We start from the raw sequence: 15,161 nt of genomic DNA, 5'->3' as shown, positions 1-15,161 counted from the left end.
AAAAAGTCAGCCAGCTGCATGTGAATTAGCTCCAAAGATGTTCTGTAAACCACACACTTTTCATGCTCCCGCTCTGAAAATTATGATTTTCATGCATGGAAGAATGATTGGTTCTAGTGAGCCTAAGAAGACAAAAGTGCTAATAGTTTTCTGTTTTACAAATGCATGATGAGGCAAGGTAGCCTGGGTGCCATTCCGAACTTAGTCCCGCCCACAACGTTTGAGGTCGGGAAGTTCGGTCTGGCATTGCTCAATAGTAGCGCGAGTATGCTCGCCCAATATCTGGCGGGCCAATCAAATTGTCAGGGCGGGCTTTATACGATGATGGACAGATGATCAACAGTAACGTAATCAACCACGTCACCAAAGCGCGCTTGGGTTGAATTCGTTTACAACAACGATGGCTGCCGCTGGAGAGTTGAGGTGTGTAGATTCTGCTATTAGGTCTGTTCTAGAAGATATCGACAGCAAATTAATTTTAAAAGAGGAACAGAGAAACGCGATCAAGGCATTTGTTGAAAAGAAAGATGTTTTTGGCGTCCTTCCTACGGGATTCGGCAAAAGTTTAATTTATCAGCTGGCTCCGTTGGTCGCTAAGAAGATGGGACACAATGAAAACCCATTGGTCATTGTTGTTTCTCCTTTGGTCGCACTCATGGAGGACCAAGTGAAAGAAGCAACTGAAATGGGCATCACGGCGATGCAACTCGGCGTGAACGACGAGGTGGATATAGCCAGCGGTCGTTGCCAGCTCCTTTTCGGAAGCCCGGAATCCTGGCTGCTGAACAACAAGTGGAGGGACATGCTAGGCTCCGATGTTTTTCAAGCCAACGTTATGGGTATCGTCGTGGACGAAGTTCATCTAACTTACAAATGGTAAGAGATAATCTGACTGTCTGACTTAGTAAATAACTCGCAATGTCGTGATATGAATCCCATGTTGTAAACATAGTAGGTAACGTTGTACGTTCGCTAATTCAGACTTGGTACAATCTTAATGTTAGTGTGATTGTAGCGAAATAACTAGCTGTTAAAACATTCTAATGTAGGTTACTCTTTTTTTTCCTATCAGGGGTCAGGCTGCAAAAGGGCAGACGCCATTTCGCGACAGCTTTGCCAAGTTGGGAGAACTTAGATCCTTAGTTAAAGCTGGTAAGTACAAAACAGTAGACTTACTGCATGTTCTGTCTTCGATGTTTTCTACACATAGTGTAATTCACCACTTTAATTGAAATCAGTTGCATTACAGGAACCTGTCCACTTCTAAACACTAACCACTCTCCCCCAAAACCGGTTTTTCATTTGCATTCGCACTGGCCAAGTGGCCAACTGGTTGCCCATTCAGATGCAAATTGACCATTCATTTGGGTGTTGCTTTATGTACTCAAGCACCATACCCATATTGGTAGTCACTGTACCCCTTATAAGTGATGTATTCTTTTTAGATGTCAGTACAGTCATTAAAAAGTACTAAATGATACTACTCATTTCTTATTTTTACTGTTACTTATTGGTTGCTTTTTGTACTGCTATATATTCCAGGTACACCTGTGCTGGCATTGACTGCTTCTGCTGATCGGGAATCCAGAGCCAGGGTTATGAAACAGCTTCAGATGGACAATCCAATCATTTTGGCTCTGAGCCCAAACAGAACAAACATCAGACTGGGTCTGATTAAAGTACCTGGCCATACACTGGAGTGCCTACACTGGATTGTGAGGGATGTGAAAGAAAAAGGTATCTCCATGTTGCCAGTAATTATCTACTGCAAAACCGTGAAGGCAGTTGGCAGAGTGTTCTGCCATTTGAAGGGAGAACTCGGTGAAGATTCCTGGGTTGACCGAGACCCTGAGAAAAAGGTTGAAAACCTGCTTATAGGCATGTTCCACAGCCAGACACTCCCTCAGAATAAGAACAGAGTGCTATCATCTCTGAGTGGACAGGGTAGCTGCCGAGTTGTGGTGGCAACAACAGCTCTTGGGATGGGCCTAAATTTTCCCAACGTATCACACATTGTTATGTATGGGTTGCCAGATGATGTGGAAGCCATGGTTCAGCAGGTCGGGAGGGCAGGCAGAGGTGGGTTGCAGGCACATGCGATTGTTTATGCTGTCAAACAGCATACAAAGCTTGACCCAGCAGTTAAGACGGTACTTGAGACTGGAGTCACTAGTTGTCTGCGGAAAGCTTTGTACTGCCATTTCGAGGAACACACCACATCTGTTCATCCAGGACATCTGTGCTGCACTCACTGCCATTCTGTTTGTTCTTGTGAACCTGAAGGTTGTGGGGAGCCAATCCCCAAATATGAACACTTTCAAGGGGAGGTTTCATCACACCACAAACACAGAATGGTCACACCTGAGGACAAACTTTTGATCAGGGAACTGCTACAAACTTACAGGAGTAGTTTACTTCAGGACCATACAAACATACCACTTTACACAGTCGACACAGCCTGCACTGGTTTTGGAGATGAACTCATTGATGCGGTTTTAGAACAGTGCACACAGATATTTGACCTGGACTTCATTATCCACAATCTCCCTACATTCAAACTGGAACATGCAAAAGAGATACTACGAATTCTGCATGAGGTTTTTGATGACATCGAACAGAGTCAAACGAATTTGTTTGATGACAGTGTGGTTCAGGATGACCGTGTTCAGGTTGACATGGATTACACTGGTTACTTTGATGACGAGGATGAGGATGAGATACAATCATCACCAAGTAGCTTGGAATCAGGCTTGTCAATGTTGAAGATCTCAGACTAGCTTCAAATTCAGGCTCAAACTTCTAGCTTCAGGGTTCTGTTGTTGTGCAAATACTTTTTTTTTTACCTGTTACATTCATGTTTTTGAATAAAATTTAAATTGTTTATACTTCTCTACTGGTTGGTGATGTTTCTGCATTTAATAGACAAACAATAAGACATGTCATTAAAGATTTTTAATATCTACACTTAATAGGTAATGTTTGAAGATATACTCTGAACTTTGAACATACAACCAATAAGAAAACACACAAAAATAAAGGTTTCAAGAATGTGGATGCTACTATTATAAACTATTATATTAAAAATAAATTATTTACATTGTCATTTATGAAAACACTATTTACAAATTACCATCACCATTTTACATTTCACATTTACATTGCTATTTAAATAGGCACATTTCGCCAGTCCATTATTTTGGACTTCATCCACCTCCATAACTCCTGGTAATTTAGCTTTGCCAATAAGTTTCTCTGGAAATTTGGGAATGCATGATACTGCCTGCCTGGGTGATTTTTGAAAAGTTGTGTCTCCCTGAAAACATTGACCAGTGTTAAAACGTCCTCCTGTTCTCGGGCCACATGATGAATGCCAGTCGGCCTTGTCAGCTCCAGCTCTGTGTCCGTTTTGTCCATTAGCTCCTTGACGATGCCAATGGACCTACTGATTCTGGCTGCTGACATTTCTGACATGTTTGGTCCCAAGCCTCTCATAAATGATTTGAGAAAATTGTTTAGATGTTCCAGGTGGAGGTCAAGTGGAATATTTTTCCCCTTTCTCCCTCTGCCATTCCAAAATCTGTTCCATGTCACACTGTGTGCCATGCGTGGGGACAGAGTGACATTTATCTGCAGTGTCAGAAGGAAGGTGCTATAGGCATACTGGCTGTGCCCGTACGCTTTGTAGAAAAGCAGGGCAACTTTGTACAGTCTCATCAGCCTTTCACCATCCCCTTCCCTCACTGCATCCTGCAGGTCTAGCAGGAAGAACCCAAAGCCAAGTCTGGCTTCTGCGTGATGTTTTTGGTGGTCTTGGTTCGTCGGACTCACATTTTCTGAAGAAGAGTCTGATGGAGCCACAAGACCATGCTTCTTCTTCTCATGTGTTTCCCTTGCCTTGGCGTATACATACATATTGCCACACCCGTCTGCACGACACGGAAACTGCTGCCTCTGCTGTGTCGTAGCCTGCCTTTGAGTTGCAGCTTCTGTCACGCCCGTCATCATGACAAAGGTGTCCACAACCTGCCCAACCTTCTCATGCAGCCAGCTCCTCTTCAGTTGTGGCAATCCGTTGTTAACATCCAGCGGGACAAACCCATCTGGAATTTCTGTTAGCACAGAATAAAATGTTTAACTTCTAACCACCAGCAGTGTAAATGCAGAGATATAAGTCATGGTTATAATATTGGATACTAACTTTTATCAAAGTGTACAATTTTGACAATTACATTTTACAGCAGTAACATATAGATACATGTATTGATGTGATAAATGCTAGTTCTAAACTATGAATGTGATGCCAAGTGCCAATTTACCTGTCACATCCTGCAACCCAAAGAGTTCCATTGCAGCAGCTAGGAAGAGTGCAGTGGTGTCCTTATGCACAAATTCCTTATAGGCATTGTAAGCTGCATGAGGACCTTGTTTAGCATTGCTGCACCTATGTAACAGAAATACATAGTTTAGCGAATGGTTGACATAGTTTTCTCAGTGTTATTCTTTCCATCTCTCACAGACATTTACATTTATTAATGTAGCAGACGCTTTCATCCAGTCATTTATTATGTCAATTATATGACAAGGATAATGACTAAGGGCATTGAACCCACAACTTTTTTGCATGCCGAACAGGTCCTTAACCTCTATGCTACCACTACTTCGCTCACACACACGCACACACTCACACACACGCTCACACACACACACACGCTCACACACACGCTCACGCACACGCCCGCATGCTCATATGTTAATGTGTTAAAAACAGTCTTTCGCACAGGTACAATAAGAATATTGTGCGTCCAGTGTGCTCTTTAGCACTGCTGAAACTAACCAACTAACCATCAACTATCTTGAAAAGCCTCAAATGCCCACACACAGTTAGTGAAAACATGCATTAAGTTGAAAACATACCATACGGAGAACAGCACAGCTGCGTTCATGATAGCAGTACTGTGTTCCCCATCCCATAACAACCCAATTCATGAAATATCCAGACTGGATTTCTGTGAAAGAACTGTGGAAAGCATGGTCAACACAGAGTACTTATAATCACTGTAGTTAACAACAATATTGTTTAGACTGTAAAGACAAGCATAATGTGATGACAAAGTGGACGGTTAAAACAACAGTAATAATTGTACAATGTATGTATTCATGGTATTGCAGATAGCAGACGTTGTACCTCAACTTCGTCATGTTGGCAAGAAGTGTGCCATGGTCTTTTGAGGATGCACCATCATAGAAAATCCGATGATAGATCTTAAACAACATTGAAGACTTGTGATTAACAAAGGATAAACATAACTTCACACACAAGCCCTTCAAGTAATCTATCTCAAAATCATCTAAAGTAGTGGTGTGATACTTTTATTTTGTTACTAATCAACATCATTCTATAGTTACTCACTTCAAAGAGGTTTCTGATGGCATGCCAGTCCTCAAACTTAAAGATGAGACCTTCCAGTCGGTCTTCCTTTGTAGCACCATCTGAGAAGGCCCATTGTATGTTTCTGCAGTTCCCCTCGGTCAGCCGGTCACCTCCGACTAATACATTTGACAACCCGTCTGGTCCCTTTGGCACATACCTAAATGGATTACACACAAACGGGGGAATTATACGTTTCAATACAGCCCTTCTCCTGCCAAAGAGTGACAGTGGAGCCTGATTTTATTCTTACTCTTTCTGAAGGTGGCGAAGTGTGTCCACCAAATCTGACGTTTTGTTTTCGTCCTTGAAGAGCAGTCCCAGAGGGTACTTTGAGAATAAAAAAAACAGATGACATTGCAGTAATGTTTGAGTTGAAATTATGTGTATTTAGTTGTATTTTACAGATTTAACTCATTACTTACATCAGTGGAGCACTTAGCCATGTCCTCTGTATATTGATGTGGCATGTGGTGAACCACTAATATCTTGAAGGGTTTAAAAACAGCCAGGTACTCGGTAAGGATGCGGCTTCCAAGAACAATGAACTCACGTCGCATATAGTCTTGGATTTCTGGTCCGGGGAGTGAGTTGCAGAGGTCGTACTGAAGGATGTCACAGTCCGGTCTGTCATTGCTAAGGTGATATGTTGAGATTCTATCTTGGACTGCAATATGATGAATCCAGTGTATGGATTTATTGCTGTGGTGGGTGGACTGATGATGTGCGCGCATGAAAAAGTCCAAATTGTCAAATATTATGGAGTATGTTTGTGGAGGAGTGGGGTGGGTGATCGGAGAAGCCGAGGAGCTCAAGCCTAGCTCTGCTGCTTCAGAGTCACTTAAACTGTTGAAAGGTAGCGTAGCCATGTCATCTGCAGGAAAAGAAAAAAGTAATAACAATTTAAAAACAAAGACTTATTATTATTATTATTACTAGTAGTAGTAGTAGTAGCATTAATCAATACATAGACACATAACATTCAAGACGACACAGAATTTGATGTGCTTGTTGTGTTTCTATATATTGGTCATTTGTCATCTCACCTGACAAGTGAAGCTCTTCCATGTTAAGTGGCTCCTTCGGATCACTTGTGCTTTGGTCTTCGCTGGAGTCCACTCTCTGACCAACATCAATGTTTCCTTCCGCTTCAGAGTTCAGGAAAACTTCATTCTGGACCTTTAACATTTTTAGAGACCCACCACATAGGAGTGCCAACTCCTTCTGCTTCTCTACAGAATTTTGGTGAGTTGTTGTTATGGCCATTTTGCTCAGTCTTTCAAACACTGCTTTTTTCGCCCCACCATAATGTAGAATACTACATAGGTAGTATGCAAAGGCTGACAGGTGTGCTTCTCTTCCTCTCAAAGCAATGGAAGCTGCTGCACAAGTTGCAGTTTTAGAGTGGTTGGTGACAGTTGTGAGAATTGAGAAGAGGAATGGTGAAAAACGTTTTAGGTCTGCCTCTAAGCTGGTAAATGAAAAGGCTTTCAGATCATCCGGAGATGACTTCCACAGGATGAAACCGTTGTTTGGATTACAGATATGTTTGCATTCGTTGCTTATTAGCTCCAGGATGTGCACCTTTATTTCCTCAACTAGGTGTTTATGCTTCAACATTAACTTTGCAGCTGTTGCCCATTTTTTCTTATTGATGCTGTTCACTATTGAGGCATCTTCTGGAGGACATACCTTGGCAACAGTCTGTGATGGGAAATGGGTGACAACCTGAAATATAAGATAATGTATCAGTGTGAAGAATTACAGTGTAGCCTAATAAGTATAATGTGCATTGACAATACATTGAAATATACAGACTGTTAAATATGGTGACACCAGATGCAATTGCTGAGCAGGTCAGAGCAAGGTCAGTGGAACACTGGCCACCCCCCACAGAGGTACCCACCCCCCACAGAGGTGCAGAGCACAGAAGTGGGGGTTGGGACACACTACAAGGAATTCCAGAGCTGATCACAACAAGATACTCTGTGCCTTGTCAGAGAAACACTGCCCACCCCCCACAGAGGTGCAGAGCACAGAGTGGGGGTTGGATAACATGCTAGTCCATTACAAAATGAAGTTTCTAAATATTGACAAAGTGACAGAGGCCAACTTACACATCAGGTGCAAGTTTATCCTGGTAACATTTGCTCACACTACACTCAAATTCGGGCTGGCTTCCAGAATACACACTAGGCTACCATGTCAAAATATGACTAGATGATTTAATCATAGATAGATTACACGGAAATGAGGAGTGTGGGAATGCACAGTGTTTATCACATTGGACAATAATCATGACTAACTATTAACTCATGTGAAACTTGGCAATCGAGGTTATTCTCATAGTCATATCATAAGAAGTAGAAATGTATTAACAACCTTACCTCTGTAATGCTTCTTCGCGTTTTTGTACCGGTTGGAGTTGACGGATTGGGGCAGAACTTCTTCAGAGTCCTGGGCGTCTTGGAAGGAGTAGGCTCCCGGTCTCTTTTCTCTGATGCCTCAGATGAAGACGGTTCTTCAGGCTGGTCTCCTTCGTCGTCTGCCCATTTTTTTAACACAAGCATGTCGCGTTCCAACCGTGTTATAACGTTCTGACAGGACCGACAAATGCGATGCGATTTATTTGACGTTTTGTAGAGTTGTAATCCTAAACGGAGAACTTGTTCGTATGTGCATTCGCCTTTATTGTTTTTCTCAAAAATGAGGTTCGTGTGTTGAATGACTCCTTGTATCCTTACATTCTTTTTGCAACACCGGCAAAAATCGTTCACGCTCATCTTCTTATTCTAGGCTACTTCTTTTCCAGCGTGCAGTTGAGTTCTGTTGACAACAACTATGCGTCGCTTAACATACGTCACACACTCCGTTGCTCTTATTGGTTGTAGGTCTATCCAATTGAGTGCAGAGGCATTTTTTTTCCTGGTTCGTTTGAAACACGCCCCATAATCACAGCTCTATGGAGCAGTATCAGACTCAAATTCTGACTAGAATTGAGTATGACTACGTCAGGCTAGAGGCAAGGTACAGGGACTAATGAATTGGGTATCTGCCTGGAATTATTGCTGTTTCACTGTTTGTGTGTGATTGTTTGTTTGTTTTTTGAGACCCTCCGCATCTTCCTCAGAAATGCCTACTACCTGCATCAAGCTGTCAAAGAGCTGGAGGTAACCCACAGAAACACATAAGTACGTACAGCACATTAAAACAAGCTCTGTGGCTCTGTTTGTAATTCACAGTGATTTACGTAATGGCTTGTAATGTCTCCATAATGTAGGTGCAGTGCATGGCCTCAATATGTAAGTGAAATCACAGCAAGAGATATGTTGGCAGTCTCATACTTGTACTGTGTGTGCCTTGTAGGTAAGCAATTGTCAGGCACCCAGGAGTTATGCAATCATGTAACTGCTCATGACTCCTCTGGATGGGTCCATCATTATGGAGGGGGTCAGAAAATGTCATTGCTCTACTGGGGAGATGATTTCAATGGTGACAAGTGGGAAAAGTGAAGAATGATACATTAGCATCAGAAACCAGTTGGAGTATTTTTCCCAGTGTTAATCTGCACCCTGTTACTTTCCCCAAACATGCACCCTGTTACTTTCCATTGTTCTTTAAAAACAAGGATGATGATGAAGTGTAAAAGCCTGAAAGAGGGTCGAAGGTGGGAGAAAATATCATTACCTTTGTGATTTACAGATGTTTGTAGAAATTCGTAGTTTCCCAGAAAACTGCGGGACTCAAGAGTGGTAACCCACCACACCACACATGGGGGTAGGAGGAAAAATAACAGAGATGAATAATAATACTAATACTAATAATATGTTCTGTTTGTACTAAACGTGGCCAAGACAGTCACAGCAGAGACAGAAAACAACAGAGAAACTAAATGGATTTTTTGGAAAAGACGCTTTCACTCATTTTAAACTGTTCACACCATGCAGGAACAATGGCTCAGTAATGGCTCAGTAGGACTTACATTAGTTATCAGATGAATTATGCAGTGGCTCCACAGGGCTGATGGATGGACTATGGGCCAAAGGACCAGTCCATTATTGTAATAAGGCTGATAGGGGCGGCTCTTGGTAGTGCCTTTACCGATCTACCTGTCTATAGAAATGTGATGACAAGGTGAAGCTTATTCTAGTGTTTTATCCCCCCCAAAGTTTCCTCCTGCAGAGTGTATTGTAATATGGCTTGTCAGTCTTTCTGTCTCTGTGTACTGTATGTGTGTCTGCTTACAAGTAACCTAAAAAGCCAACTTACTTCAGATTCTTATACAAGGGTTACCATATTTTGGTCCAGATCCAGATAGAGAAAATATTTTAATGTTCTTTACTGACCAAAATAGGGAAGGGTGGGTTTTCAGTTACCTGCTCTTACTGGCATATACTGTACAGTACTGTACCTGCTCTTACTTGCACAGACAACAGTAGAGTAGCCTAGAAATCTAGACGCACCCTAGCGGCGGCAAATTAATTTGCTCAGCTTGTACGTCTAGTATCGAACCATAGGAATTTCTATTGGCTTAACACCGTGGATGACGGCCAATCACAGCGCTCTATTTCGTTAGAGAGTCTTAAGGCGGGCTTAACAGGATAACGACATCCTGCGACGGTGAACAACAAGGAAGGTGGCTATGGCAAACGAAGAGCGGTTGTTTGAATCGGCGTTGGCGTCAACTTTGGAGGAGTTGGACTTCTGCTTTTCTTTGAAAGTAGATCAACACAATGCACTTAAGTCATTCCTTTCGAAGAAGGATGTATTTGCCGTTTTGCCGACCGGATACGGATATGGTCGTAGCGCTGGCCTATTGCATGCCTAGGCAGTTTGAAAGACAATTCTCTGCCCGCCCCTTGGATTAAGCGAGGTGAATGATTCGATGCCAGACTATACATGTCAATGATATAGGATGGCCCGCCAGGCTAACAGTAGAGCAGAAACAGAGCAACATTCAACATTCATAAACATAATAACATTCCAATTGGTCTTGACTTTATTTCCAAAAAACCTGAGTAAGGGCCATGGAAAATACACCTCACAAAGGCACTACACACAGCCTGGACTAGGCTGGATCATTATCAGCTCCTGAACAGTGGCTCATGCATAGTCTTACAATTAATGATACCAACTGGGCAGCAGTCATAAGTCAAATGAAGTGTGGATTATCTCAATTTATTCTTTATTAGGATCCCCATTAGCTTCCCCAAAAAAGGGTCGCTAGTCTCCCTGGGGTCTTGTAGTAAAAATAATAATACTGAAAACATTTAGTCATCAACATTACAAGTGTCGAAATGCATTGGAATTACATCTCATTTGTATTAAAACAAAATCAAATTTAAAAACACAATAATGACAAAGAAACAAAGTGAAGCTAACACATAGTGACTTATATGCCTGATTCTAACTCAAGGAAATGTTGCCTTAGTGACTTTTCATATCTGACACAGTTCTCAATGTTTTTAATATCCAGAGAGCCTATTCCACATAACAAAGTCCCTGTAGAGCAGTGTTTCCCAAACTTTTTTTCAGGGGACCCATATTTTAAGAGTCACAAGCCATCGCGACCCAAGTCAATATGCATTATTCGTGAATCACAAAATAAAGGTGGAGTTGACCATTATTGAACATTATGATTACATTTTATTGTTATTTCATTTTATATATGATATTTTATTGTTATGAGTGATCATCAGGCCTCTCTGAACAATTAGTACTACTCAAGTTTTAAACAATGAAAAACAATGCAATTGAACCAGCAATATTAAAATAATAAGGTATCCAATAAGTAGCATACTTGGACATTAAAATGTAGGCTATATTTAAAATGTAAAGTATGCTAGCCCATTGAACCAGCAATATTGGAACAAAATTATCAATAAAAGAATTACAAAAAGATTACAAATACAAAACATGGCTTTAATAACCTGTCAACCTTGCTAATGGGATAGGTGGGCCTGTCTGCGTATTTGTAGTGCGTTCCAGTCTGGGGTGCAGGAGGAGAGCGCAACACGCATATCAGGCGCAGCATTCAGTCTATTTCTGTGCTTTGTTTTCATTTTTGTGAGCACAGAAAATCCCAATTCGCACATATATGTAGTAGTGAAAGGAATAAGCATAGCATGATGATAAGGTCACAGATCCATAGCGTCTTTGCAGAGTGCGATCGCAGGTGAGCTGCAACAACTCAGTTTCTTCTGCAGGACTAAGCGTCAACTCAAGCAAAGACTCTGGACTCTCAAATTCGAAGGGGTTTTGGATCCACCTTTTATCATTCAGAATGTCATACCTCTCTGTTGGGAAATAGCGATCAAAATTCTCAATAAGCGCAGCGAGATGAGTCTGAATAAGAGCAGAGAGGTGTTTCACGTGTGTGGCCGCAACATCATGTTCTTCTACGTGCTGCAACACTGTGGGAAACATGTATAGACTTGGGTCTGGCCTTCTGAGTCGTGCAAGCCACAACTTCAAGGACTTTTGGAAAGCCTGAACATTTTTCCAATTAAGGAAAACATTGTCGTGCCGTCCCTGTAATTTCAAGTTTAGTTCGTTGAGCGATGAAAAGATATCGGCCAGATAAGACAATTTGAGCAGCCAATCATCAGTGAATAATTCTGCAAGAGCGGACTTTTTCTGTGTGAGGAACGCATGGATTTCGTTTCTAAGTTCATAGAATCTGGTCAAAACTCGCCCTTTTGACAACCAGCGCACTTCAGTGTGAAACAACAAGTGCGTGTGTTCTGCTCCCATGTCGGTGCACAGTTGATCAAACAACCGGTTGTTAAGTGCGCTGGCCTTAATGAAGTTTACAATGCGAATAACTTCGCTAAGTGGTTTGTCAAGGTCGGGGGGTATACCCTTGCATGCCAATGCCTGGCGGTGTATGAAACAATGATTCCATGTCATTTCCTTGCCTGCTGCCTCCTTTATTCGTTTTACAACTCCGCTATTCTTGCCTGTCATATTTGCGGCCCCTTCGCTCGTTATGCCCTCACAATTGCCCCAGTCAAGTCCACACTTAACCACATAGTCGTTCAAAACCCGAAATATCTGTTCTCCTGTAGTTCCCGTAGGGATATTCAAGCAACACAACATGTCCTCCATAAATTTATTTTCCCAGGCATACCTAACATAAACCAGCAAGGTTGCGCAATCTGAGACGTCAGTGCTCTCATCCAGCTGTATTGAGAAACACCCTGCTGCCTTTAGTCGGGTAACAAGCTGCTCCTCGAGGTTGTCTGCAATGTCATGTATTCTTTGTGAGACAGTGTTATTACTCATGGGGATGCATTTTAATTTTTCAGCAGACTTCTCGTCAATGACCGCGCTAACCATGTCAATTGCGGCAGGCAAAATTAATTTTTCAGCGATAGTGTGTGGCTGTTTCTCAATGGCCACACGGTAAGCAACCTGGTAAGAGGCGAGTTGGGCTTTGTCATTTAATGTGACATTTCTGCGGAGAACGTTTGCAGATGATTTAATCTCCTGTGCCTTTCTTTGAAAGAAATCTAATGGTTTGTCCACAAATTCGGGGTGCAGTGTTTCTAAATGTCTCTTAAGTTTAGTTGGCTTCAAACTCTCGTTCGCCAGTTTTTCACCGCAAATGACACACATTGGCCTTGCATCCTGGCTAGGACCAGCACAATTTACAAAGCCATAATTCAAAAAGTAGTCTTTGTACGGCCTTGCCGTTGTCGCTATTTTTATTTTCTTTGCAGGAGGCCGAGGCTCAGATCCCTGTGCTGCAGTGTTAATGCTAGCCTCATTTTCACATAGGCCTACACCCTCTGTATTTTCAACGCTAACACTAGTTGCAGATTCATTGCGGATTGGCACCTGACTTCCCTCCCTTTCCTGAAGTGCACTGACCTTTGCTGATTTATCATCATTACCCTTCTTTCTCGACAACCAAGCAAGCATTTCTCAACTTTATGTTAAACCTATCTGCAGGTAGCCTACACTCGTTCAGGGCTGGCAGATACGATTGGATTCGCCCAGAGCGGTGTATATATACGACTATGGATTCGCCGACTCACTAGCTCCCTCATGTGTCAGAAAGGTATATTGCAGACCTACATCGTGACAAGGTGACCCAAAAAAAATCTCTTGCGACCTCTGTGGGTCGCGACCCAGTCTTTGGGAAACAATGCTGTAGAGGACGGTTCGGTAACGCTTTAGAATAACATGTGCTTATTAGGTATTAACAGTGCATTATAAGCAGTTAACAAATCATTACTAACAGTTAGTTAACGGTTGTTATCCTTTAATAACATTAACTAACTGTTAACATGCAGCTTGTAAGTGTTAACAAGCAGCCTTTTAAGTTACTTACAAGCATATTTGTTAACAGTTGTAAGTGTTAACAAGCAGCTTGTTAATGCTTGTTAATGGTGTATAAGAGAAAGAAGTGGATAACTAATACGCTTAATATGACCTTTCTTACCTATTTGTAGTAAATTTTGCAGCCCCCCAATCTAAAGCGAGGACCACATAGCCTATAGCTCCACAAGCCCGACCTTCTATCTCTATATATCTACTGTATCTATCTATCTAGCTTGATTTAGCTGTGAGAAATGCACCTTCAAAATTGCTGCAGCGAGTTACTGACTGAGCTACATTTCTATCTGTTTTTTTGAAGAAAATGTTTTTATTGATTCTATATTCCGATAATGTTCTATATCATACCAGCTATGCTTTTTACAAATATGTTTCTGATGGAAAAGTGGTGTTTAATTAATGCAGCAACAGACCACGAATGTTCGCCTCTGTTCAAGGCAAACTGAAAACGTTCGCCTATGTTTGCGACTTTGAACGCACCCACTTGTCGTCTTTAAGCCTCGGTTGCTAGGTAACCATACAACTATATACTATATACAAGGCTGGCATAATATCTTTAGACTGCTGACAAACTGACAAACTGTTTTATGCGTTCACTGAACAAAGATTATGGAAATTAAACACAACTTTTGTAAAAAGCATAGCTGGTATGATATAGAACAGGGATGTCAAAGTCAAATACATTAGAGGGCCAAAAAAACAAATTTGCTACAAGCCGAGGGCCGGACTGTTCAATGTTTATTAAAACATATTAAAATGACTGCACGTAACCTATGGAACCAAGACGTGTACTGTATTTCATTTAATGATTAAATGAATAATGACTGTGACGGAAGTGCGGGCAAAGTTTGCACAGAAATGTACGATTTTTCCCATCCTCACCGACCTTGTCATAAAACTTGTTTAAATGAACATACGATGCCTCCTTGCTGCTTTTTCGTCTACATCAGCCTTTCTCAAACTTCTTTGACATGAGGCCCAGTCAAGGCATACTTTGGGGTCATAGGGCCCACCTACATGAACCCACCCCCTCCTCCCACCCCCCATCAAATTATCATAATGATATCACAATTATTATTATTTTTATACTATATTGCTATACATGCACTTCAAAACAGTCAATGTTTAAAGTCCTAAGATTGTTCACAAAAGTTTGTGAAAACATGCACATCAGAGTACTGCTTTACTAATGTAAAATATAATTAGGCCTACAATAGTTTAATTGTTTTTGCATTGTTGTATGATGCTTGCATGAGAAATACTTCTCAAAACAACAGCAGTTATATGGGTGCCATTGTTTTGGGATGTTTCCCTCATGCAAGCATCATGCACTGATAGAATATTTATATGCTATTTAATTACATTTAATTTGAATGCCTGAAGGTAAGGATTC

General features: G+C 41.5%; 2 protein-coding genes across 3 annotated transcripts; one reads left to right on the top strand and one right to left on the bottom strand.

Moving 5' to 3' along the window:
- The first annotated feature begins 190 nt into the window (after window positions 1-190).
- Window positions 191-2,868, top strand: LOC143133770 (putative ATP-dependent DNA helicase Q1). Its single transcript, XM_076293633.1, has 3 exons — window positions 191-876; window positions 1,073-1,152; window positions 1,543-2,868. The coding sequence occupies exons 1-3, from the start codon at window positions 401-403 to the stop codon at window positions 2,775-2,777; spliced, it is 1,791 nt and encodes a 596-aa protein (XP_076149748.1). The 5' UTR covers window positions 191-400; the 3' UTR covers window positions 2,778-2,868.
- An 87-nt stretch (window positions 2,869-2,955) lies between these two features.
- On the bottom strand, window positions 2,956-8,393 carry LOC143133768 (uncharacterized). 2 transcript variants are annotated; one of them, XM_076293631.1, is made up of 9 exons: window positions 7,816-8,392; window positions 6,475-7,156; window positions 5,854-6,302; window positions 5,682-5,758; window positions 5,411-5,588; window positions 5,186-5,262; window positions 4,915-5,017; window positions 4,317-4,441; window positions 2,956-4,109 (listed from the first exon to the last, which is right to left on the bottom strand). In XM_076293631.1, the coding sequence occupies exons 1-8, from the start codon at window positions 8,209-8,211 to the stop codon at window positions 4,427-4,429; spliced, it is 1,977 nt and encodes a 658-aa protein (XP_076149746.1). In that variant the 5' UTR covers window positions 8,212-8,392; the 3' UTR covers window positions 2,956-4,109; window positions 4,317-4,426. The 2 variants fall into 2 exon arrangements, with proteins under 2 accessions (XP_076149746.1, XP_076149745.1); XM_076293630.1 differs by lacking the exons at window positions 2,956-4,109; window positions 4,317-4,441 and having other exon boundaries at window positions 4,931-5,262; window positions 7,816-8,393.
- Between the last annotated feature and the right edge of the window lie 6,768 nt (window positions 8,394-15,161).

This window comes from Alosa pseudoharengus, unplaced genomic scaffold (assembly GCF_046254945.1).
Source record: "Alosa pseudoharengus isolate Yale_2024_CS ecotype anadromous, Long Island Sound unplaced genomic scaffold, YU_APseudo_1.1 YU_APseudo_1.1_scf_2, whole genome shotgun sequence".
Taxonomy (NCBI): Eukaryota; Metazoa; Chordata; class Actinopteri; order Clupeiformes; family Clupeidae; genus Alosa; species Alosa pseudoharengus.
Note: the sequence above shows the minus strand (reverse complement) of the source record. Positions and strands in the feature narration are given on the sequence as shown.